This window comes from Lepidochelys olivacea (genome assembly GCF_965140295.1).
Source record: "Lepidochelys olivacea isolate rLepOli2 genome assembly, chromosome: 2".
Taxonomy (NCBI): Eukaryota; Metazoa; Chordata; order Testudines; family Cheloniidae; genus Lepidochelys; species Lepidochelys olivacea.
The window spans coordinates 83,766,642-83,793,126 of record NC_140412.1 but is presented as its reverse complement, the minus strand read 5'-3'; the positions used below and the strand labels follow the sequence as shown (position 1 = coordinate 83,793,126).

Here is a 26,485-nt window from a genome sequence, read left to right as displayed (position 1 = left end):
GAGATGCTCTACTGAAAGTGGTCATACCTTGCGTATAAGACTCACACTTCTCAAAAAGAAAGGAGTACTTGTGGCACCTTAGAGACTAACAAATTTTACACCAGGACACGTGACTATCTGCAGGATAGTGTCTGGGTTTAGAAGTGGCAATAACTTGTCATCCCCTTGAACAACAAAGTTAACATTGCCCCCTATAAAAATAGTGAAAGAACACAAGACACATGATATGTATAGGAAACGTAAGGGTGAGGTGTGAAGAATAGGCAAATACTTCAGTGGTACTGAAGATTCTCACATAGTTCACAGATTCACGCACACACTACAGCACTCATCACAGGTAAACAAAAGTAAGTAGGAGTTAAGTGACGCGACTAAGCAAGGCGTGTAGAGTTTGGTCCTACAGGGTAGTAGATTCACAGAAACAGGGCGCAGACGGATCTCCACGCACACGCTACTTACCAGTAAGCAGTCACAGTTCACTTCAGATTTGGGGTCCTTTAACATCACATCGATTTTTTCAAACCGAGCCTCAAAGTTTTCGCCTGTCGACATGTTTTCGAGAATAGAGTTTTCCTTATTCCAGAGCAAAGCAGGGTAAGCTACCAGGCTACGACGCTTCCTAGGTAGCCTCCGGATCAGAGAAGTCAGGGGCGAGGGGGAATGGAAGTCTCACGCGCTCCCCAAAAGATTTAGAGCCGAGGGTGGGGTCGGAAGAGCTGCCCCCTTCTATCCACACACACACAAGCGTTTCTAGGCTGCGATCGCAACCCCGCAGACTCCCTCGCTCCACCGCGGTCTCGCCAGCCGCATTCCCCCAGCCAGGCGGCCGCCCTCGGAGCCAGCGGAGCGGTTCCTCCTCTTGCTGCTGCTCGGCGCCAGCTCCCGAAGAGCAATTTCTTTTGAAGCAAAAACCACCATGAAAACAGGAAACTCCTCAGCGCCTCGGAGCTACTCCCTCCATGGAGCCCCGGGGCGGGGTGCGGGGACCGGCGCTGCCCCCGCCCTGTGCCCAAGCTGCTCCGGGCAGCGGGGTGCCAGCTGCGCAGGCCGCCCTGGCCCCCACTTCCGGGGGAGAGGCCCCCCCCCTCGAGCGCGGCGACACCCCTCGGGCACGAGCGGCTTCAGCGGAGCGACGGCAGCATCTTCCTCCCTCGCTGCCTGCCCCCGGCGGCGGCGGCTCCTCCTCGGCTGCCCCGCGCCCCTCCTCACCGGCCCCGCAGGGACTCGCCGCCCGACTCCAGCCCCCGGCCGGGAGCCGCGCTTCAACTCGCCGCAACTTCCAGCCCCGGCTCCTCGCCCATCTCCCTCCCCCACAGACCAGTCGGAGGAAGCCGCTGCTCCCGTGGAAGGGACCAAGCGAGGCTGTGGAAAGGAAAGGGCAAAAAGGAAGCGGAGCAAGGTCCGGCCGCGGCTGCCTCCGGGAGCGAGGAGGAGACTCGCACAAATATGTCCGCCTTCCTGTTTAAACAGACCGAAAGGGCCGGAACCAAACGCGCATGCGCTGCGGAAGAGCGCGCGAGCGAGCGGGGCGGGGAGGAAGCTCGCTATCCCCAAGCCCACCACTGAACGGCCGCCGAGCACGCGCAAGCGAATCTCCTGCCCGCGCATAAATGAACTGACGGGTGGAAGCGCGCCCCCCAGCCGGATGCACACGTGCCTCCGATCGGCGAGCGATCTCTTGTGGGCCAATCACCGCCAGCGGAACGTTGAGGTGGCAGGAGGTGAGATGCTGCAGAGAGTAAGAGACTTGTGACATGTCTTGCCCCAGAAAAGCAAAATGTCCAGGGCACTGTAGACTGGGAGTGGACATTTGGCCGGGAAGGAGTGTCTCTAGCTCAAAGTCTGCTTCCCTGGACACATTCCATACTAGTCTGCAGTTTACAATCAGCCAAGAGCGACATGTAGAACAGACTGAGAAAGTAAAAATAATACATCAGGAAGTTTAGAAAGACACCTCACCTGTACAGTATTTCTTATGTTGCTACTTCATTTTGATAAAGTGGAATATCTATGGACAAATATTAATTTGTAACATTAATAAGGAACATCCCTTTTAATTATTAATCAAGTGGTATAGCCTCATTACTGGGGCCCTACCAAATTCACAGCCATGAAAAACATGCCATGGACCGTAAAATCTGGTCTCCCCCTGTGAAATCTGGTCTTTTGTGTGCTTTTACCCTATATGATACAAATTTCACCCACGGAGCCTGGCGCCTATGGCAGGACATACATTGCCTCTAAGGTATGCACATCCGCGGTCATGCAGGAGGCCACCAAGGGCCACACAGGCGTGCACACTGCTGCACCCAGGGGCATCTGATGAGGTATTGGGTGGTGATGGAGAAGCGTGAGGCATGCAGGGCTGTGGCAGGTCCTCCAGCCCCGGGGCTGCGGTGGGGCCAGACGCCTCTCCCTCTCTCCAGCCCCAGGGCTGTGGCGGGGCCAGACGCCTCTCCCTGCCGCTCTCCAGCCCCCGCGGGGCCAGACGCCTCTCCCTGCCGCTCCCCAGCCCCCGCGGGGCCAGACGCCTCTCCTCCCCATGCCCCGGGGCTGCGGCAGGGTCAGACGCTTCTCCCCCCAGCCCCAGCGGGGCCAGACACCTCTCCCACAAACACAGCCACGAGGCTGTGGTGGGACCAGACACCTCTCTCCCAGCCCCGGGGCTGCGGCGGGGAGAGAGGGCTGGGGCAAGTCCTCTCTCCCCACCACAGCCCCAGGCAGCCTGGGTCCCAACCCCCTCACCCCCCACACCCGAACCCTCTGCCCCAGTCTTGAGCTTGCTCCCGCATTTCAAACCCCTCAGTCCTACCCCCACCACACATCAGTTCCATATTGATGCACATAACAAAATTTATTCCACACATGGATGGGAAAAATTAGAAGGAACATTGGTCAAGACCCCTACAATTACACAACACCTTGAAATTTCAGATTTAAATAGCTACAATCATGAAATTTACCATTTTTAAAATCCTATGACCATGAAATTGACCAAAATGGACCATGAATTTGGCAGGACCCTAATCATTGCATATCTTCATGGAGATGTCCATGTGCAGATTCAGTTGACTCCTTGACTCCTGTTGCAGTTATAAAAACTGTTTTATATAAAACTTGTTTTATGAGGACTACTAGTCATTAGATAAGGAAAAGTTTAATGATGTGATATTCTCTATCAAGTGTAGAACCAATGCATTATATTTGTTTTTTTTTTCCTAGCCATAACTGTGTACCTCCAATGATATTAATAAAGTATATAAAGTTATTGTTGAAGTACACTTACTGCTGAATACTTGTATTGACATTTGATTTAACTCATTTCCTGCTGGCTGTTACCACAAAACCTTGAGTGCAGGGTTGGGTGTTCTTTGAAATGGCAGTATTCTGTTTGAACAACCACAGTCCAGAGAGAACATATCATGTACCAGAGGGTGTACTGTATGTGCATATTTGTGCAAGGGTTTTGTATGTGACGCAGCAAGTAAATCTGTTACAAATACAGCTAAAATTACCTTTATAGCCATAATAGTTAAAGAAAATGGCAGTTAAAGTGTACATTTTAAAAAAATATGAAAGGGACAGATTCAGCTACAAAGACCTCAGAAAGAAGAGAAATTGTAAGTTGAAAAGCAAACGCTGATGGCATAGAGCAGTGGTTTTCAAACTTCTTTTCTGGGGACCCAGTTGAAGAAAATTTTTGATCCCTGTGACCCAATGGAGATGGGGATGAGGGGTTTGCGGTGTGGGAGGGGCTCAGGACTGGGGCAGAGGGTTGGGGTGCAGGGGTGAGGGCTGCAGGGTGGGGCCAGGAATGAGGGGTTCAGAGTGTGGGTGAGGGCTGTGGGCTGGGGCAAGGGGTTGTGGTGCGGGAGGAAGTCAGAGCTCTGGGCTGGGGGTGCAGGCTCTGGGGTGGGGCCAGGGATGAGGGGTGCAGGAGAGGCTCCAGGTTTGTGGGGGGCTCAGAGGCAGGGGGTGGGAGGAGTTCAGGGATCTGGGCTGGGGTGCAGGCTCTGGGGTGGGGCCAGGGATGAGGGTTTGGGGTGCAGGAAGTTCTGGATTTGGGGGGCCTCAGGGCTGGGGCAGGGGATTGGGGCGCAGGGTTGGGGCATGGACTTACCTCCAGTAGCTGCCAGTCAGCTGTGCAGCCGAGGTGCAGAGGCAGGCTTCCTGCCTATCCTGGCACCATGGACCGCGCTGCACCCCAGAAGCGGCCAGCAGCAAGTCCGGTTCCTAGGCAGAGGCATGCAAGTGGCTCCGTGCAGCTCTTGCCCGCAGGCACCACCCCCCAAAGCTCCCATTGCCCGGGAACTGGTCAATGGGGGTGCGGAGCTTCTGCTTGGGGGGAGGGCAGCACATGGAGTCCCACGGCCCCCCTGCCTAGAAGCCGGACCCACGGCTGGCCGCTTCCGGGGCGCAGCGGGTGTCGGAACAGGTAGGCACTAGCCTGCCTTAGCTGGGCAGCACTGCTGATGGGACTTTTAACATCCCGGTCGGCAGTGCTGACCAGAGCCACTAGGGTGCTGAGCAAGGCGACCCAGTGCTTTACATGCCGCGACCCACCCGAACTTTGAAAAACTGGCATAGAGCTATGAGGTATAGCATACAGGAGACTCATTAGTAACCTTAATAGTGTATTAGGTCCCACCCTGCAAAGAGTCACTTATACATACACGTGTAACTTCACTGGACCTACTTGCACTGGACCTACTTGCACGTATAGAATTAAGTGCATGCATGTTTGCATTGGAACCTTAGCTATTACATCAAGTCTGCAAGAGGGTCAGGCATATCCTGAGCACCCCATCCATGGCCACAGGTGGCGCTACAGCATCCTGCCTCTTGTTTTCTGTTTTCAGGGCCCCTTAAGAACTTCATGCTCTTTCTCATGGCTAATATCACGCTTCCTGGGGCTGGTTTAATAACAGAAACAGTTCAAAATTATCCCCAGAGTCCCAAAATAAAGTCCAACATTGCAACACAAAAGTTCATACTCAGCTCTGGCATCTCCTACCACACCCAGAGCTCTTCTGTCCCAGTCTACGCTTCATGAAGCTGTCACTTCCAGCCTTTCCTAGCTGGAGTTCAACCTTCTGATTTCTAGGCCCAGACTCTTCTTCCAGTCCGGGACTCCTCTGCCACACCTTTCTTTTCTGTGGTGAAGTAGACTTGACCAAGTAGTCTATCCCAACTATAATTCCTCACTACTTAACAGTTTATATCCTCTCACTCTGCCCTATGTCTTTCAGGTAATGTAACAGCATCTTTTTAATAATAATCCAGTTCACCAATGTTGTTACTAAATCACATAATGTTTTTTTTTTACCTTAAGATATTTTAATTCCTCAAAAAGCTTTGTCTTCTCTTTGTCAAAGCCCTTACATATCCATAAAAGGTGATCAATTGTTTTTTTTTCCATTTTACAGAGGGCACATAGTCCATCTTTGTGTCTTTTTATTGGAAAGAGATTTGTTTAAACCACAGTGGGCAGTTAGTACTCTAAACCAGTGGTTCTCAAACTTTTCTTTTTGCAGACCACTTGAAAATTGCTGAGGGTCTCGGCAGACCACTTAATGATCTTTCCATATGTTGTTTGTACTGTTAGCTAACTATTGTAAAGCGCTTTGGATAAAAGTGCTATATATAAAAAAAACCTTAATAATAATAAACATTTTTTGTTCTACAGATAAAAGCCCACAACTCATATTTTAATATCAGTAGTCTTACCTTTCTAATGCGATGGACGTGCCCTCTCTCCCGCACCGCAGCAGCCCCTGAGCTGGGGCTGGGAAGGAGGTGGGTCTCTCCCCTGCCACAACAGCCACAGAGCTGAGGCTGAGAAGGAGGGCTGTCTCTCCCAGGAAGCCACAGCCCTGGAGCTGGGGAAAGTCGTCTCTTTCTCTGGCCGCCACAGCCCTGCACATCCCAAATTCCCACTATTTCGAGGATATTTTCTTTTTGTTCTTGACCATATGCTATCGGACTGTGCTCATTCCAACAAAAGACTGGGATCCCCATGCTCATTATATTTCCCCCTTAACTTTATTCAAAATTGCATGAATTCAATTCATTGACAAGCTGCTAATGTTCAAGTATTTTTCCACTACCCTTGCTATAATTTCTGATTCTTTCACAGTTTGTGATGTACAATTTATCACTTCTATCACTAATGCAATAAACCTGTCTTTTTCATTAATAGTAGATAGTCTATTCATTCCACAGTGTTTAACATATTCTTTATAGAATGCGACTGCTTTATAGAATGTTTCTGCAGTTCCCCTTTTCTTGTGCTGGTTGTTCCTTCCCTCTCCACCTGATGCTTTGAGAGTCTTCTTACAGTTTCTGCATCAGGTATGATACTAAAATTTTTTGTCCTTTTTATCTCTTTAGCTTACCTTGCCTCAAGACACCCTCTATATGCCAGAATCTTGGTACCACTGCACTTCCTACATTTGACCTCTGTCCCTTCTATACAAATTTCATAATCTCTCTTCCACACATCTTCTTTTGCCTTTACAAGCAGCTGCTACATGCCCATACCTGTTGGTGCTCATAACAGCTTAAGGGAGGGGGATATATGACTTTGTTCTGAATATCTGAAACCCTAGTGTTAATTTCTCAGGTAGAGTCTCTCCCTTAAATGTAATCCGTACAGCTGTTGATAGCTTGCTTTCCTCTCTTTCACTAATTAATCACTTATTTACTAACACTTTATCTTCTTCTATGCTTTTGATTATCTCATCATTGGTCAGTTTTAATGGCACTCCATATATTAACCCTTTACTTCAGTCATCTTTGGTAGCTGGCAATTTATTTTAACTTTGCTTAGTATTTTAGTTTTTAGCAGTTTATTAGCTTACTTTTTGTTTTACATTCAACTAAAAAATTACCATCCTGCACCCTCCTATTTCTTACAGTATTCACTATGCTTTTTTTAATCCAATCAGCTACTTTCACAGGGTTAACATCACCCAATCTTATTTCTTTGGCTAGGAATCTTACAAATATAACGTTTTGGTTTATTTCCTTCCTCGGCTTTGCTTTTTTGCTGTTATCATCATCATCTTCTGCTTCTACTCTTTTCTCCCTCATCCCCCGCCCCCCTTTGTATCCATTCTCCCTCTTTAATAAACTCTTCAGTTTCCACAGTGACTTTATTTGAGATCAGAAAGTCCTCCATCTCCCACTAGCCCACCCTAGCCACACCAGCCTACCTTTCTTTTCCTGTTACCCTCTAGTTCTTTAGAGAGGACACCTGGTTCTCTAACAGGCTTCACAGGGACTTGTTAATGAGCCACAGTTGGGCTGGAGTAATTCTCTCTTAAAGGGCCCAGTCCACCCTGTGACAAAATCCCATAAAGTATAGTCAGCTATAATAAAACTGAATATAATTGTTTTTACCTAGTCTGATGTAAACTGAAAATTGGTCATTTCCTCTTCCTGCATTTGTTGCTTCACTTATTTTAAAATTTAGCTAACTTTTGTTGAGTGAAATGGAAGTTACTCAACATACATGCGTCCTGATAGCACTGAAGAGATGAAGCAAGCTAATGTGAGAGATAAACCTTCCTGTGTCTGAAAGCACATATTCTCTACTGATACAAGATGTCTTTTTATGTAACCAAATAGCCATGCCTCCTCTTAGTCAAAGAACTTAATATTCTTAGGAAAGCAGAAATCACTGCTTTTACATTCATTTAGTCTTGCCTATATTTTCTGTAGTATGTTTTAGGTACTGTGGTTTTAATGTGATACAGAGTATAAAAGTTAATATAGATATGAGTGCTAATTGTAAGATGGAGAGTGCAGTTTCCACTGCATGTAGCTTTCCTTGACTAATATAGAAAAATCAATGTAATATAAAAACATTCCTTTGTAGCTTCCCCTACAAAGATGATAAAGTATCCTGTGATAAATTACTTGTATATAGTGCTTATCATACAGATGCTGCTCCCGCATACTGTACAATAATCAGACTAACAAAAACAATAACACAGTTTTAGATAAATGAAGAGTTACCATAAAAGAAACAAAGCTGAGGAAGTTTAAAGACTAAATTGGCAAATGCTGCCTGGGCCCTCCCTGACTTGGGTTCTACTGTGGCCACCATCTCATGAAAGGACAGGAAGGATTAAGTCAAAGACCTTGCTTTACCTGGCCTGCTAGATTTTTTGGAGGCTGGCCCTTCATCGCTTAATTGTGTGTTTACACTCACAGAAAGAGAAGAGATTGGGGTCTACATTTCTAAGGCTAAGTTAATGATGCAACTACTGACTTCAGTGTTGCTATTTGAGGCACAAATCAGGCCACTGTTGTAGCAGCCAGGCAAGGTACTAACAAACTTCAACAGGACTTTATTTTTTAAAGTGGAAACCTCTTTTCCAAGCTGCTGCTGCACCCTAAGCCCTGGTCTACACTAGGACTTTAGGTCGAATTTAGCAGCGTTAAATCGATTTAAACCTGCACCCGTCCACACAGTGAAGCCCTTTATTTCGACTTAAAGGGCTCTTTAAATCGATTTCCTTACTCCACCCCTGACAAGTGGATTAGCGCTTAAATCGACGTTCCCAGCTCGAATTTGGGGTACTGTGGACACAATTCGATGGTATTGGCCTCCGGGAGCTATCCCAGAGTGCTCCATTCTGACCGCTCTGGACAGCACTCTCAACTCAGATGCACTGGCCAGGTAGACAGGAAAAGAACCGCGAACTTTTGAATCTCATTTCCTGTTTGGCCAGTGTGGCAAGCTGCAGGTAACCATGCAGAGCTCATCAGCACAGGTGACCATGATGGAGTCCCAGAATCGCAAAAGAGCTCCAGCATGGACCGAACGGGAGGTACGGGATCTGATCGCTGTTTGGGGAGAGGAATCCGTGCTATCAGAACTCCGTTCCAGTTTTCGAAATGCCAAAACCTTTGTGAAAATCTCCCAGGGCATGAAGGACAGAGGCCATAACAGGGACCCGAAGCAGTGCCGCGTGAAACTGAAGGAGCTGAGGCAAGCCTACCAGAAAACCAGAGAGGCGAACAGCCGCTCTGGGTCAGAGCCCCAAACATGCCGCTTCTATGATGAGCTGCATGCCATTTTAGGGGGTTCAGCCACCACTACCCCAGCCGTGTTGTTTGACTCCTTCAATGGAGATGGAGGCAATACGGAAGCAGGTTTTGGGGACGAAGAAGATGAGGAGGAGGAGGAGGTTGTAGATAGCTCACAGCAAGCAAGCGGAGAAACCGGTTTTCCCGACAGCCAGGAACTGTTTCTCACCCTAGACCTGGAGCCAGTACCCCCCGAACCCACCCAAGGCTGCCTCCTGGACCCAGCAGGCGGAGAAGGGATCTCTGGTGAGTGTACCTTTTAAAATGCTATACATGGTTTAAAAGCAAGCATGTGAAAGGATTACTTTGCCCTGGCATTTGCGGTTCTCCTAGATGTAGTCCTAAAGCCTTTGCAAAAGGTTTCTGGGGAGGGCAGCCTTATTTCGTCCTTCATGGTAGGACACTTTTATCACTCCAGGCCAGTAACACATACTCGGGAATCACTGTAGAACAAAGCATTGCAGTGTATGTTTGCTGGCATTCAACCAAAATCCGTTCTTTCTCTCTCTGTGTTATCCTCAGGAGAGTGAGATATAATTCATGGTCACCTGGTTGAAATAGGGTGCTTTTCTTCAGGGACACATTCCTGCTGGGCTGTTTGCCTGTGGCTGAACAGAAATGTTCCCCGCTGTTAGCCACGGGGAGGGGGGAGGGTTGAGGGGGTAGTCACGCGGTGGGAGGAGGCAAAATGCGACCTTGTAACGAAAGCACATGTGCTATGTATGTAATGTTAACAGCAAGGTTTACTCTGAAAGAGTGTAGCGACTGTTTTATAAAATGTGTCTTTTTAAAAACAGCTGTCCCTTTTTTTTTCTCCACCAGCTGGATGTGTTTCAATGATCACAGGATCTTCTCCTTCCCAGAGGCTAGTGAAGCTTAGAAAGAAAAAAAAACGCACTCGAGATGAAATGTTCTCCGAGCTAATGCTGTCCTCCCACACTGACAGAGCACAGACGAATGCGTGGAGGCAAATAATGTCAGAGTGCAGGAAAGCACAAAATGACCGGGAGGAGAGGTGGAGGGCTGAAGAGAGTAAGTGGCGGGCTGAAGAGAGTAAGTGGCGGGCTGAAGACAGGGCTGAAGCTCAAATGTGGCGGCAGCGTGATGAGAGGAGGCAGGATTCAATGCTGAGGCTGCTGCAGGACCAAACCAGAATGCTCCAGTGTATGGTTGAGCTGCAGCAAAGGCAGCTGGAGCACAGACTGCCACTGCTGCCCCTCTGTAACCAACCGCCCTCCTCCCCAAGTTCCATAGCCTCCACACCCAGACGCCCAAGAACGCGGTGGGGGGGCCTCCGGCCAACCAGCGACTCCACAACAGAGGATTGCCCCAAAAAAAGAAGGCTGTCATTCAATAAATTTTAAAGTTGTAAACTTTTAAAGTGCTGTGCTTAAAGTGCTGTGTGGCATTTTCCTTCCCTCCTCCACCACCCCTCCTGGGATACCTTGGTAGTCATCCCCCTATTTGTGTGATGAATGAATAACGAATGCATGACTGTGAAGCAGCAATGACTTTATTGCCTCTGCAAGCGGTGATTAAAGGGAGGAGGGGACGGTGGTTAGCTTACAGGGAAGTAGAGTGAACCAAGGGGCGGGGGGTTTCATCAAGGAGAAACAAACAGAACTTTCACACTGTAGCCTGGCCAGTCATGAAACTGGTTTTCAAAGCTTCTCTGATGCGTACCGCGCCCTCCTGAGCTCTTCTAACCGCCCTGGTGTCTGGCTGCGCGTAACCAGCAGCCAGACGATTTGCCTCAATCTCCCACCCCGCCATAAACGTCTCCCCCTTACTCTCACAGATATTGTGGAGCACACAGCAAGCAGTAATAACAGTGGGAATATTGGTTTCGCTGAGGTCTAAGCGAGTCAGTAAACTGCGCCAGCGTGCCTTTAAATGTCCAAATGCACATTCTACCACCATTCTGCACTTGCTCAGCCTGTAGTTGAACAGCTCCTGACTACTGTCCAGGCTGCCTGTGTACGGCTTCATGAGCCATGGCATTAAGGGGTAGGCTGGGTCCCCAAGGATACATATAGGCATTTCAACATCCCCAACAGTTATTTTCTGGTCTGGGAAGAAAGTCCCTTCCTGCAGCTTTTGAAACAGACCAGAGTTCCTGAAGATGCGAGCGTCATGCACCTTTCCCGGCCATCCCACGTTGATGTTGGTGAAACGTCCCTTGTGATCCACCAGAGCTTGCAGCACTATCGAAAAGTACCCCTTGCGGTTTATGTACTCAGCGGCTTGGTGCTCTGGTGCCAAGATAGGGATATGGGTTCCGTCTATAGCCCCACCACAGTTAGGGAATCCCATTGCAGCAAAGCCATCCACTATGACCTGCACATTTCCCAGGGTCACTACCCTTGATATCAGCAGATCTTTGATTGCGTGAGCTACTTGCATCACAGCAGCCCCCACAGTAGATTTGCCCACTCCAAATTGATTCCCAACTGACCGGTAGCTGTCTGGCGTTGCAAGCTTCCACAGGGCTATCGCCACTCGCTTCTCAACTGTGAGGGCTGCTCTCATCCTGGTATTCATGCGCTTCAGGGCAGGGGAAAGCAAGTCACAAAGTTCCATGAAAGTGCCCTTACGCATGCGAAAGTTTCGCAGCCACTGGGAATCGTCCCAGACCTGCAACACTATGCGGTCCCACCAGTCTGTGCTTGTTTCCCGAGCCCAGAATCGGCGTTCCACAGCATGAACCTGCCCCATTAACACCATGATGCATGCATTGGCAGGGCCCATGCTTTCAGAGAAATCTGTGTCCATGTCCTGATCACTCACGGGACCGCGCTGACGTCGCCTCCTCGCCCGGTATCGCGTTGCCATGTTCTGGTGCTGCATATACTGCTGGATAATGCGTGTGGTGGTTGATGTGCTCCTAATTGCCAAAATGAGCTCAGCGGCCTCCATGCTTGCCTTGGTATGGCGTCCGCACAGAAAGAAGGCGCGGAACGATTGTCTGCCGTTGCTCTGACGGAGGGAGGGGCGACTGACGACACGGCTTACAGGGTTGGCTTCAGGGAGCTAAAATCAACAAAGGGTGTGCCTGTACATCAAGGAGTATTTCAGGCAGGACTGCACGGAGGGTTCCAATAAGAAATGGTGCACCAAAGTTATCGTTGTTATTGGAACAAGGAGGTTAGCCTGGCCTCTGATTGATACATGGCTAGATTAACCTCGCTGCGCCTTCTCTGTGACTGACTGCAGTGTGATCTAGACAGGGGAGGAGGAAAATGAGTCCAAAACAAATCTGGTCTATTTCTTGTTCTGACCCACTCCATCGATCCTTTACATCTTTGGCTGGCAGCAGACAAAAAAGGCGCGAAATGATTGTCTGCCCTTGCTTTCACGGGGGGAGGGAGGGTGGGAACGGGGTCCTGACGATATGTACCCAGAACCACCCGCGACAATGTTTTAGCCCCATCAGGCATTGGGATATAAACCCAGAATTCCAATGGGCAGCGGAGACTGCGGGAACTGTGGGATAGCTACCCACAGTGCAACGCTCCAGAAGTCGACGCTTGCCTCGGTACTGTGGAAGCGCTCCGCCGAGTTAATGCACTTAATGCACTTAGAGCATTTTCTGTGGGGACACACACACTCGAATATATAAAACCGATTTAAAAAAAACCGACTTCTATAAATTCGACCTAATTTCGTAGTGTAGACATACCCTTAGTAGCTCTCCCTCAGCCTCTTCAACTCCTCCCCCCTCCTTCCTGTTTCCTGTCCTTTCAGACTCCCAACAGCCAGTGCTCCCAATTCTAATAATTACAAGCAACATCTAAACACAACAGCGACATATTAGACCAAGTTACTAATATGTAGTCTATCTTCAGCTTCAACTCCCTGTTTAGTCATCATGAAATCAGAAGTAATAAATTCACATGAAACCAGTTCTCTGTTCTTCGCTTTCTACCCTGGCTTCCCACAGAATACTGAGTTAAGTTCAAGGTCTTGGTCCTTACCTTCAAGGCGCTCCATAGCCTGGGCCAGCCAGCATAAGAACATAAGAGCGGCCATATTGGGTCAGATCAGTGGTCCATATAGCCCAGTATCCTGTCTTCCGACAGCAGCCAATGCCAGGTGCTCCAGAGGAAATGAACAGAACAGGAAAGCATCAAGTGATCCATCCCCTATCCATCATATCTGAGAGACTGCCAAAAGCTTTGGGTTGAAGACCATAGTTGACCAATGCACTCCTCAAGCCCAGTGGAACTTTCTGCCATAAGGATAAAGCTCATCTGTACCAGAAGACAAAGTTTTCTTCGAAGATTTCAGAATGAATTTCCACAGTAACTAAGGACCAAGAGACCTTCCAACCTTCTGCTCCAAGTCCAAGATGCACTTCTTCAAACTTGCCTTCTCTAACAGACACATAGCAGCATGTGCATTTAAACGAAAAAAAATCCCAAAACAAAAAACACACAGCTTACCAAAACACTCCACTATTCATACAATTCTCCCTCTGGGGAGAGGATGAGAAAGAAAACAAACTACACGTAAGAGATGTTAGCATCACTTAATGTACTACTGTAGTGTTGAGGTTAAAGAAGTTATGTAGAATAGAACAGCACTGACCTAAATAGTAAATGGACCAGAAAGACGATAAACTTTAATAATTATATTAAAGGTTAAAAAAAACCCTGGGCATGGACTTATCCATTGAGAACTAGTGCCTTTCATATATTTGAAGACATTTTGTTTACAAATAAAGTTAACATCTGAAAATGCTGTTTTGCACATATACATTTTGCTTTTTTTTTTACTAAGTTTAATAAAGATAGAAGGTTCTAGGTACATGAACTCATACACATCTGATGCATCAGATATTTAAATAGAGCTGCACTTCTTTAATCTACATTTTCAAAATAAAGGCAGTTACAACATGACCGCACCCTGGTTTCTGTAGAAAAATAAATGACAGAATCAGAGCTTATATTAAATTTTAACTAATCCTGAAGTATATGCATTAGTGACACAGTCTCTCTTGCTGGTGCAGTATGTAAGTGTACACATACTTTCTGTTCCTATATGGTGTTTGGGAACTCAGACTGAGTAAGGGCTTGAGCCAAAGGAAGTGTTTCCCTTGACTTAAATGGACATTGGACCAGGACCTAAATAAGTAAGAAACATATTGTAGCTGTGTTTATTTGTAGAATTGACTAGTAATATCTCTGTTTTTGTGAAGTCCTTTTAAAAGTGTTTATACCTATATGTACTTTATATATGCAATATGAATTATCACCTTGCAGCTAATCCTGTTCCCAGTGAAGTCAATGGGAGCAGGACTGGGAGCCCACTGTATGGACGTGCCAGTAGTTATGTTTTTAACATTACACAAAGAAAATACTAATAAAAAGATAGGAACTGCAGTACCACATTAGATCCATGGTCTGTTTAGTCCAGTGTCCCATCTCCAAGAATGGCCATTATGAGATACTTCAGAGGAAGGTGCAAGAAACCCCACAATGGACAATTATATAATAACCTGTCCATAGGGCAGGTCTACACTAGAAAGGTGTACTGTTTTAACTATACTGGTATAAAAGTGTTTATTACAAGAAGGGGAATAAACTATACCAGTATAAGGCACCTTTATACCAATATAACTGCATTCACACTAAGCGTGGTACCAGTATAACTATTTTGGTAAAGAAAAAAAAACACCACCACATCCATATGCAAACTAGTTATACCAGTAAAATTTTCACATGCAGACGAGGCCTAAGTTTCTGCATAACCTTAGGCAGCAGTTAATGGTTAGTTTATGCCCTGAAACAAAAGATTATATCCCTTTAATATTTAATCCTATCTAATGTAACTATGGTTATTCTTCTTATAAATGTTTTATAAAAGACTCAGTGCATTGTTTGGATTAACCCAAATAGCATTAACAATAATTGAATTTTCTATAGTTAAATTAAACAAGTAAACAAAGTAAGCAAGAGGCCTGAAAACCACAAAGATAATAATTGCTTCTAGCATGGACTAGAGTAAAATTTTAAGAGTAATATTTTGTACCTTGGGATTATTTTATAACATTTATGACTTGTTTAAATCTAATGAAATGTCTTCACTGTTCTAAAATGCACTTGTACTCTGCAATATACAGCTTCATCTTTTTTTTAATTATTTAAAATTAGGAAAATAGGTGGCTAAAAGTTGATCCTTGGTTCTTGACAGGATACTGGAGCCAATTTTACTAAGTTCTAGATAACTAATATGAACCTGAAGATTGTTACTATAAAATAGTACTTACGTCACCCATTTGAGTAAGAGGTGTGGGAGGAAGAATTAAGGATTTTCTGCATAAGCAACTTTTACTATAACAAAAAAAATCTATAGTCAGACAACATTGCCTCCAAAACTGAATTAATGGAAGGATTAGCCATGGTAATGCATGGTCTTGTAAGCCACCATCCCCCCTATTCACAACTGTGCAGTCCTCCTCCCCTCCCATTTATGAACATATAAGGTCCCTGTGGCAACTACAACAACAATTGTTTATGTGGATATTATGAGAAAAGTATTTAATGCATTATTTCAGTTTAGAGCAATAGGAAATGAGGAGTGTAAGACCTTTGTGACCAGCCAGATCTCTATGGATCACTGCTCAGTGCTCCATGGACACAACTGACTCATACACCAAAGATTGAGAAACACTGACTGAGCTGGAGATACTGGACCATACAATCACAGGCAGAACAACCAAAATGTTGCTAAGATAACTGAATCTTGTAACAGTCATTCTTTCAAATTGCAAACTGCAAACACCCCAAACAACACTGTCCTTTATCAGAGAATATGTTCTCCAAAGTTACATGATTACTTTGAAGGTCAGTTATATAGTGATATATAGTCTCACTTTATTGCTGGACACAGATGAATATCAATATTATTCATATGTTATATTATTTCTTGGGGTCAAGTTTCTGTAAAACCACATGAAATATTAATGTTTTATATGCTTCCATTTCTATTTCTTCCATTGCATCCCACACTTCAAAGAAATCTTAAGCTTCCATGGCTTTTCCCCTGACTCCGCAGCTATTAAATAAAATCAGAAAGTATGGACTGAATTTTCTCCCTTGTTTCTGAAGGCACACTGCTTTTAACTTGCATTTATATTTCCCCCCACCCAAATCCTGTTTTGTTTTCTGCTATTTTTATCCTTTGATTTCTGTTATTAATGACATTTGTTTTGTTTTTTCTTATTACACCTCTGCTTGCTCTGCATTTTTTTCAACCCTCTCATTCTGTCCCCCCCCTTCCTACCCATTCTGTCTCACACACACAGATGTATTAATTCTCTACACTCATTCATTTTTCTTCCCTCTCTTTCACATAGCCACTCATTCATTATCACCCCGTTAACCCCATCTAGTAAGACATCTATATTCAAGTACCTGTAGTCATTCAGCCAACATATACCCACCAACACATGCATCTAATCTCCCAGCCATATTGCTACGTACACATGCAGTCACCAAACCCTGCATAGCCACTTGTCACACTTATCTACACAGTCACCAGCAGGAGCCTGAAGCCAGTTTAGAGGCTTGTGAACTGAGGAGTACTTCACTTGAAGCCCCACAGAGAAAATGCTGCAGCAGCCAACCTGGTGGTGGAGGAGAAGAGTCAAAGCTAGGGTGGTCACCTTTTCAAAATGCAAAAACGGTAGACATGCAGGAGCTCCACCCCGTCCATGGCCCTGCCCTTGCTCCTCCTCTTCCTTCTGAGGCCCCGCCCCAGCCAGGCCAGAAGCCAGAGCTGGGCAGTGGTAAAAGCCACCCAGGAATCCCAGGCTGCTGTGGAGATTCCTGGACTCTCTACCTGCCCTGGATGGGGTGGGCAGCTGGGGTGCCTAAGAGCAACCCCCATCCCATGTCCCCGCCCCATCCCGGGCACCCTGCCCAGGGCAGGTGGAAGGTCTGGGGCTGCCCCTAGCAGCCCAGGTGGCTCTTACCACTGCCCAGCTCTAGCTTTTGGACCCCCATCTCTGCCCCCCCAGGAAAAAATTGGCACCACCCCTGAGCCTTGGGCTGGCACAGAGCAGCACCACAGAGAATCTGGGACAAATGCTGTCCCGGCATAGGTGCCAACTCTGTGGGTACTCTAGGACTGGAGCACCCATAGAAAAACATTAGCAGTTGCTTAGCACCACCGGCAACCAAGCTCCCTTCCTTTCCCCCACCCCACTCCTGCCTGCCAGCAGCCCTGCCAATTAACTCCTCCCCATCCCGCCCAGAGCCTCCCACCCTCCGCAGATCAGCTGTTCTGCGGTGTGCAGGAGGTGCTGGGAGAGAGAGGAAGGAGCAGGGATGGGGCATGCTCAGGGGAGGGGATGGAACTGGGCGGGAAGAGGCTGGGCAGGGGTGGGGCCTTGGGGAAAGGAATGGAGTGGGGGTGGGGCCTGGGGCTGACTTGGGGTGGGAAGGTGTGGGGACTTGAAGGAAGGGTTGGAGTAGGGTCCAGGCCAGGGGCTGAGTGGAGATTGAGTACCCCTGGGGGATACTTGGAAGCCGGTGCCTGTGTGTCCCTGAGTTATTCAGTCCAGGGTTGGGACTTGAAATGTATAATTAGGGATGGGTGGTCACCCTAGTCAGAGCCCTGAAAAGTAATCACTTGGATGGTCCAGCTCTGGAGGGATGAAAGGGGGTCTGGAACCTCAGAAAGGAATTATTCCAGCAGCCTGACTTTGGGCGGGAAGTGGGGGACAAAGGAGTACCAGAAGCCACACAAAGGAGCCACCCTATTTACCTGGATAGGCAGAGAGAGGTCTGAGCTTCTCAGAGGAACAATTTTAGCAGCCTGGGTTGGTGGTGGGGCCCCAACCCTGAAGAGAAGTCATTGCAGGCAGGGCAGCGGTTAGATCAGGCTGCATGCACTAATGGAAACTCTGAAGCACTTTCTGCCAGTAGCCAAAGGGCACATTTCTTTGGACAGACAGCACAGCACAGCAGCTCTCAAAGTAAGCAGTGCTGAGCCTAGAAGGAAAAGTTCTGAGGCCTGAGACAGACACCAGTTCACTGGGCAAATTCCTGGTTGCCAGATAGTTCAGTCCAGTCTTGGCAAAAACATCAGCCATGAATGCATGTTGTTGTGTATCTTAGTTGTATATCTTATAAGTTTAGAAAGTCTGTGTAAAATAGACTGCACAAGCTCAGCATGTGATTTGCAAGTCAAATCAAAACAAAATTTCACTGGAACTCTCAAAGGCACCACACCCTGATGAAGCCTATTTCCATGCCAAATGCTGGCTTCCCTCCCCAGCCATTTTGGCTGTAGATATAATAAAAATGTTGCCAAAAATTATTATGGGAAAAGTATATTTTTTCCACTGTCCTTGAGCTTAGAAATGGCCAACCCATTTTTTTGCTCAAAATCTTAAAAAACCCTCCGCTTTTTGATTCGAGAACAAGGCTGGAAAATTTCAGCCTGAAAAACAAATATTTCAAAAAGTTATAAGTGAATTAAAATGGAAACCACAATCCAGCATCAAACTGTAGTGATCATTGCCATTCACAGTACAAAGCTATTTGTCATTTGTTATTTTAGCCTGATCTTTTGTTCTTAAGCTGTTTGCTGTGAATAACTGATAACTTTTTCTCCTGTTTTTTCCACTTCATGAACACCCCACCACCACCACAACCACACACACAGAGATTATGCACCCTTCCAACTCCCCATCAGTGCCCTATACACTTCCCGTGGAGGATTAATTCTGCACAAAATTCCCTCTGAAGTCAACAATGACCTTATTCTCAGAGTCAATTATCCTTGATTTCTATGTGGAGTGTGGATGTTCAGTACATCTGAAAATGAAGCCATAGAGTTTTGCTTTAGTAAGGACTACAGTGTCAAATCCACAGTTACTCAAACAACATAATTTAAGAGATGGAATCTTTGAACTGCCTCACTTCATTTTGTCTGTCTTTAGAGATAATCTTTTCTGTATTATTATAAAACATTTACAGAGCAGCATAGAGGTTCACAGTGTTTAAAAGGCCATATGTGTGATATTTATATTCAAAACTCTTTACGGTTGGAAATAAGACAACACACACAAACAAATTTCATCCTCTGTCCATGTCATGGAAGCAAGGAAGACTCATTGATATCTTAGACCTTCTGGAATACGTTTAAGCCATCTTGTTTTAGAAAATAAAGTTTCATAAGAGAAACACACACACAAAAACTATGTTTATGTTTGTTAGTTTTGAACAACAAAATATCTGACTTTTTGTTTAGACCATTGCCAGGTTCAATCATCACTAGCATTTGTGGTTACCAATTTTTAAGTTCTCAGCCATTTTGACTTTCAGACTAACAAGAGGACCTTATAAAATACAGAGTTACAAATTCCACAACCTAAGTGCTAGTGTAAAATGAACTATAGTGGCTTTGCATGACTCTTCTGTGGCTGAAAATTGCAGAATTGTATTTCTTGCAATTCAGAATATAAAGTTTTGAAATATTGTTTAGTAGAAGTTGTTGCCCACTTCTTTTTCATCTTGAAATTCAAATAGCGTACTGTACCTCATTTTTGCATTTTTAAACTGGTTTTAATTAAAAACACATACAGTGGATTGCATGCAAGTCCATCAAATGTTTTAAAAATAAAAAGGTACTTAAGATTTAATTTAGTTCAAAAGAACTGTATATTTCAAAACACTTTCAATCCATATGGTTCCTGTAGCTACCTATTCCTGAGGTATTTAAAAGTTGCAAAAAGGAACCTGCAGATATCTTTGCCACCAACAAATAGTGCAAATAATACAAGTGTTGCATTTATAAAGAACAATGAATTAATGTAGTAATTTTTGTGGTTTCTAAATAATTAATTAAATTGCAGCTGTTGAACTATTAGGCTTTATCTATACTCGGGATTTTCTCAAATTCTCCAATTTGATATTGCACTGATGTTGTCTAGACCTGCTCTAAGCAGGGTGAGCTGACACAGTGGATAAAATGCTGACAATTATTTTACACTAGCACTTCCATCACTGTTATCATAGTGGAACTGCATTGGTTGTAGAACAACCGAGAGAGACTTTCATTCTACTCTATTTTTTCACACTCATAACATTCCAAACCCCTTTAGGCTGAAATTTTGTACACTCTGTCACTGCTACAAGATAAATATTCCTTTGAAAGTTTTAGCTAACTTTACAATTTTGGAGTTATGGGAAGGTTAATCTCTTCTCCCCTCCTATCCCTGTAAAAAAAACCCCACCCTCCTATCCCTGTAAAAAAAAACCCACCCCACCATATTTCTCACTTCTCGTTGCAAAAGACCTTTTTTTCCACTGGGTAACTCAAATGACTGAAGTTTAGGGAACTGATTCTGAACTTCATTATACCAATATAATTCCATTGACTGTAATTGAGGGGAACTCTCATAAAACTGTTGAAACAGTGGAGAGTCAGGCCCTAGAACTTCAAATTTGGTGTAAAAATCAGCCCTGATAAGTAGGATGTACTTTGCTAAAATGTCCATTTTAAAATATCAAAGTTATGTGAACTTTTGAAATATGTATACCATAGAAAGTTACTTTATGCTATAGCTGTGCAATCAATGATGGAAACACTACATTTGTATGCACAGATAATTAAATTCACACATATTTGCTGAAATAATTTATAAGCCCCACTGTTGAAGTTTATGGAGCAAGCAATCTCTAGTAGACAAAGGAATTTACAAGCTTTGCAAGCTAATTATCTGTAAAGAAATGTATAGGAAATTAAACTAAAAATACCAAATCAAACCAAAGTCCTTAGCATTAACTGTACTAACATCTGCATTGCCTTTTCTGTGGTGTCACCATATGTGTCTCGGACATGCCTCCACCACCACTTCAAGGAGGTTCATGGACCAGTTGGTTCAATATTCCATCATTTGCGTAGCAAATGTGGTTGTTATTCAAAACATATATATCTGACTTTGATATATCTGCTATACTTTGCATTAAGGCCTGCAAGACTTTATTATGATGAAAAAATGGTTACCTTTTATTATAAACTAGCAGCTAAACAAAGCTGTTGCATGGGTGTGGCAGTTGGGCAAGTAATCCACCATGCAGTCTCCCTCACACAATCAGTGATATTTTTGTATGCAAATTAGCTGTAGAGTAAGTGTGATGATTGGTTGAGTTACCGTAGATGTCACAATGAACTGGAACTCTTGGCATGGCATAGATCAATGCCTTACCGTGGCTGTACACTGTACAGGTGTAATTCATAAAGTCAAAATGGCTGAGAACTTAAAAATTGGTAACAGACCACAAATCCTAGTGGGGATTGAACCTGGCAATAGTCAAAACAAAAAGTGCTTTCAGCCACGCCTGTAACTGTGTCCATCATTTCACACTGACTCAGAAAACATTCTAGGCTTCAGAAAGATACAGTGTGACAATCCTGTAATTTTATTATGTAGATTAACAACAAGGTTGCACACAGATATTGATTTTATTTAACTATTTCAGAACATCCATGGGAAAGAACAGAACTGAATGGAAGTTACTATGAAATAGGAAAGGAAAACAAGTGTTTTGAAGCATGCTTTTGAGAAATTAAAGGCCTGTCCCATGTGTTTATTTGATTATGATATGTCACGCTGACCATGGCCTGCTATTCACTTTAGTGAGACGCTTGCTACATTTTTAGTCCTTGTACCGAGTAGGCATGGCCTCCCGCAGAGATTGACAGGGAGGGACCAAAACCTATCACCTGCTGGGTGGAGTGAGGAAGACCCTGCCCCACCCACTGGAAGCAGAGAGGCGGGACAGGAAGAGGAAGTATAAAAGGCCTTGCAGCTCAGTTGGGCTGGAGCCACCAAGGGAGATGGGTACATCCCTCTTGCTGCTGGAGCCTGAAGAGGACCCTGGCCTAGTGCTTACCAACAGCTGTGTGAACAATGGGTTCAACCTAACAAAAAAAAAAAAAAGAGGGAATTTTCTCAGGAAAACCAAGTAAAAGGAGAAAAAGCAAGCTGCTTTAAAAGGGCTAAAAATTGTAGCCAGTACCCTGGGTTTAGAAATAGATAAATTTAGAAGAGAAATACAAGAGTTAAGAAAAGAAAAAAAGACATAGAAAAAAAGTAGTTACATTATGAGCAACTATGTTAACTCAGATGGTTCAGATTATTGATTCACAAAATGAACTAAGTGAGATAAAAAGCGAGCAGGAGAAATTGGTTCAATAAATTGAAGCATGGAAACAAAAAGCAAAAGATAGGCAAGCTGCAAAGAGAATTGTACTCTCGGATGCAGGTAAAAAGAAAGAAAGAAATCATGCAGCCTGTAAAAGACAAATATGTGCAGTAAAGGAGGAATTAAGAGTAAGTAAAGGGGGAAAAGCAGTGATAAAATCGGGGAGTGGTGAAGGAATAGGATTTGTACGCCCCTTTTATCACTATTTCAAGGAACCTTTCCCAGGATCTTATAGAACTACAAAGACCACCTCCTATGGCTCCAATCATTACAACTACAGTGATTAAAACCACTGTACATGGTAATGAGGGAGGATGAGAGGAATGAACAGAAGAAAGATCATATATCCCAGAAGAAATTAGGGTTTTGGGAAAGTCTATGGGACTCCTAACTAGAAGTACAGTAGTTGGAAGGTTAGCTAAGGCATCAAGAATGCCTGAGTTAACAGAGAGTGACTTCTCAGCTCTAATAAAAGAATGTATAAGTACAGAAATTTTGCAGGACATACCTATGAAATGCAGGGTGGAGGACATAAAGATAAAATCTTGAAATTTATCTTCCCTAATGATGACCTGGTTGTGTGGTTCCATAGGGAAAAACAACAACCAAGAGAAAGACCAGCACCATATGTAGCCAGAAGGAAATTATTGTATAAACACTCTGGGATTATCCCAGCAGGTAGAGTAATAATATATGATGTAGTACAATTTAAAAGAGCTTTATTGTTGGGGTTTAATTCAGCATTAAGAATGGCTATGGTTTCTGACTATCCAGAAACTACTGTATTACAGGAAATAGAGGAACAAGTGAAAAGACTGTGTGAAATACAAAGGGAAACGTTCCAGCCTTTAAAAGAAAAGAAAATATTAAGAGAACCATGTTATCCTTTAAAAGAAAAGATACAGTATCAGTGGTGACCTTTCCCAATAATGGTCCACAAGGAAAAGGAAACCAGCAAAGCAAACAAAATAAAGAGGAATTAAGAAGAGAAGAAAATAAAAATAAAAGTTTGTTCCCTCCAAAAAGAAAAGTTGGTGACTTAGGAAGAAATTGGCTTTGAAGAAAATTATTACAGTACAAACCTAGAGAGCAAATTAATGGATTACCTATTGAAGAATTTCTTTGAAGATTAGCCAACCATGAAAGGAGCATACCCATTGCTCCACCATGTCCCAAAGATCAGGTAGAGAAGCCAGGCACCCTCTATTTTTTCCAATATGAACAAAAGATCCTGCTGATTTTGTGGCACATTTTAAATCAGATGGTTGGGGAAGACCCAATGTGGAATTTAATAAGGGAGCATTCGGACAAAATATGTTAATAGATACAGGTGCCACATTTTCTTTAGTTAGTACTAAAAACAAAAATGTATTTGGACCCCCAGTAACAATAAAAAAAGTTGCAAGGATTTAATGAAGCAAAGAGTAAGGTGCCATTCAGCCCTCCAATTTGCTTTCAACTAGGAACTAAACAAGGATGGGAACTATTTGGTTTAATAAATCTGGATGGAGATGGAATAATAGGTATAGATATATTGAAAAACTTTAAATTAATATTAGATTTGGTAAATAAAGTATGAGAAATAAAACAAAGGTCTTAGACCAACCAGTTGTTATTGAAGCAGGATACAGGTTAGCTACCCTTAAGGCTGCTGAGGAAATAGAATGGCCCAACTGGCCAGCAGAAGTAGTAGAAATTGCAAAGAAGCATAAAGAGGTTTGGGTCACCAATAAAGTAGAATGTGGGAAAATTAACACAGAAGTTTTAATTACTGGACCTGATCACACCCCCCCCCCCAAAGCTGTATAAGTATCCCAAAGAAGCAGAACCTAGTCTAATGAAAACTATTCAAGGGCTCTTGGAGCAAGGAGTCATAATAGAACAACAAAGTATAAATAATGAAGCCATTTGGTCAGTTCTAAAAGCAGATGGTAAAACCTGAAGGTTAACCATTGATTTCAGACCACTCAACAAAGTAACTCCAATGACTGCTCCAGTGGTAGCTAAATATCCAGAAGTAATAGCCTCTATTATGGAAGGAGCCCAGTGGTTTACAGTTCTAGATTTGGCAAATATGTTCTTTGCTATACCTTTACATCAACATTCTTGCTATAAATTTGCATTTATGTTTCAAGGACAGCAGTATGTATTCACCAGAACTCTATAGGTTTTCCATAATAGTCCTGCTGTCTGTCATATGCATGTGATTAAGATTGGACCAATCTTATAGCCACAAGAGTGGCAAATAGGTGATATGGTTATGTATAGATGAGTTAAAGAAAAGGGTCATGTGCTTAGTCCAACATGGATAGGACCAGTAAGAATAGTTAATAAAGCTAGTCCCAAGGTATATCAATTAGATATACAAAAAGGAAAAAGAAAAGTGTCAAAATGGTTCTATTCGTCACAATTGAAAAGGTGAAAGGGAAAATCAAAATAGTAATAATATCTCTCTTATAGGAAAAGAAAAGAATGGAATAAAAAAGAATGCAACAGGAAGGAATGCAAAAAGAAGTATGGGATGAAAGAGTATGGTATGAATTTCCAGAATTCCCAGAAGACCACAATGACTTATTTGAAAGTGTACCAGTTATAGAAACTATTAACTCAAATCCAGTAATAGAACAATAACACTGATAAATCAGGTGATGGAACAACCACTCCAAGTTATAACATAATTGTGGAAAGACCAACATGGAAAACCAATAATAGACATAAATATAGACAAAGGAAAAATTCAACAATTATATTACTTAGACACAGCATCTACATATTCAGTGTTAAATAATACAGTATATATAATACAACAGACTTTCTCCCATATACTTCTCCAGAAAGAGCAGAAATACAGGGAATAAGAAGAAAATTCTACTGAATGTTCCACTCATAGTTGGCATAAGAAATGAAGAAGTAAAGAATGTGCATTTTGGAATAATGAAACTTGGGGTAAATGGACTTTGAATAGTAGGGGTAGATATTCTCAAAGTATTGCAATACTTAATAGATCTTGTAAAAAACCATTCAGTGGGCAATAGAGTAATGTAAGAATAAGTTTTTTAAAAAGGGGAAGTGTGTGTAAAATAAAAATAAAATGTGTGTGGAATTTTTTGTTTAATTATTAAATTTAATAGAGAACGAGAGAAAGACAGAAAAAGAAAGGAGAGAGTGAGAAAGAAAGAAAAGGAAGCCTGGCAGGAGAGTGGTTTGAGGACCTCCTGGAATCAAATGAACAATAAATATTAAATTAATAATTATGTCATTATGACATATTTATTAATACTTTAATAGAAGAAGAGGATAGTGGTATAGATAAACAGCCAGAGGAGAATGAGGAGGTGCCACCTATGGTTATAGCCCAGCTGTTTTTCGACCCATCTGGAAGACCTTAACCCAATAAGAGTTAATTCAGCAGAGATAGAAATGCTGTTACCTAGATACGGGGTCTAACATTTCAATGTTAAACATAGCGACAGACTTTGACCTTGTGCAGTATGCCTTAGATTATATATATATATATATATATATATATATATATATATATATATATGTGGTTATGGGAACATTAGGAGGACAGACCCCTAACCAGATCAATATCAATTAATATAAGATTTTGACAATTGAGTGATGGACCAGGGAGCACAGTCGTATGGAATAATCGGCATGGATATTATAGGAATGTTGGATTGTCTGATTGATGTGGGGAATAAAATATTATGGGATACCAATTAAAAGGAAAAAAATTATTGTTAAAATAGGTAGTCATCGTATTATTGTATTAAAATAGTTGGTTAGCTTATGCAATAGTAATAGTTTAATAATAATTTAAAATAGTATAGTTATAGATAGGTAAAATAGTATAAGAATATATGTTATGTATATTTTTTCATAAAGTTAACGGTTAATTAAGTAAATACATACTTTTATAAGGAAAAGGGGTCTTTTGTTATTCCTGTCTTACAGACAAGAAAAGCCAGATGGTGGAAGATGCAGTTCTATTCATCTTGGCTCTTCTGGATGTTTATGGCTACTGGATTCTGCTAATGGTAGTGCAAATTTGGATGTGAAGAAATAAAAAATGACGATTCAGTGGACCAAGTCCAATCAAACGGCTATTGCCAATAGTAATGTGGAGTGTTTTCTTACAATTCCAGAAATAAGTGCTAAACTCA

The 26,485-nt window shown here is 43.5% G+C and overlaps 2 protein-coding genes across 4 annotated transcripts in view; one reads left to right on the top strand and one right to left on the bottom strand.

Annotated features, from left to right (window-relative positions):
- ROCK1 (Rho associated coiled-coil containing protein kinase 1) overlaps positions 1–3,219 on the bottom strand; it is a 182,088-nt gene extending 178,869 nt beyond the window's left edge. Inside the window, exon 1 of one of the 2 annotated variants that reach the window (XM_084620659.1) lies at positions 460–3,219. In XM_084620659.1, coding sequence (XP_084476785.1) covers positions 460–552 — 93 coding nt within the window. In that variant the 5' untranslated portion in view covers positions 553–3,219. The remainder of the gene's footprint in view (positions 1–459) is intronic. The other variant, XM_084620660.1, reaches the window with a different exon arrangement.
- Positions 917–26,485, top strand: LOC311516514 (uncharacterized protein; the record flags this gene model as incomplete). 2 transcript variants are annotated; one of them, XM_084620661.1, is made up of 2 exons in its annotated part: positions 917–1,721; positions 26,277–26,485. In XM_084620661.1, 2 exons carry the CDS (start codon positions 917–919, stop codon positions 26,378–26,380), a joined length of 909 nt encoding a protein of 302 aa, XP_084476787.1. In that variant the 3' UTR covers positions 26,381–26,485. The 2 variants fall into 2 exon arrangements, 1 of the variants encoding a protein (XP_084476787.1); XR_014710429.1 differs by lacking the exon at positions 26,277–26,485 and adding an exon at positions 24,777–24,906 and having other exon boundaries at positions 1,639–1,721.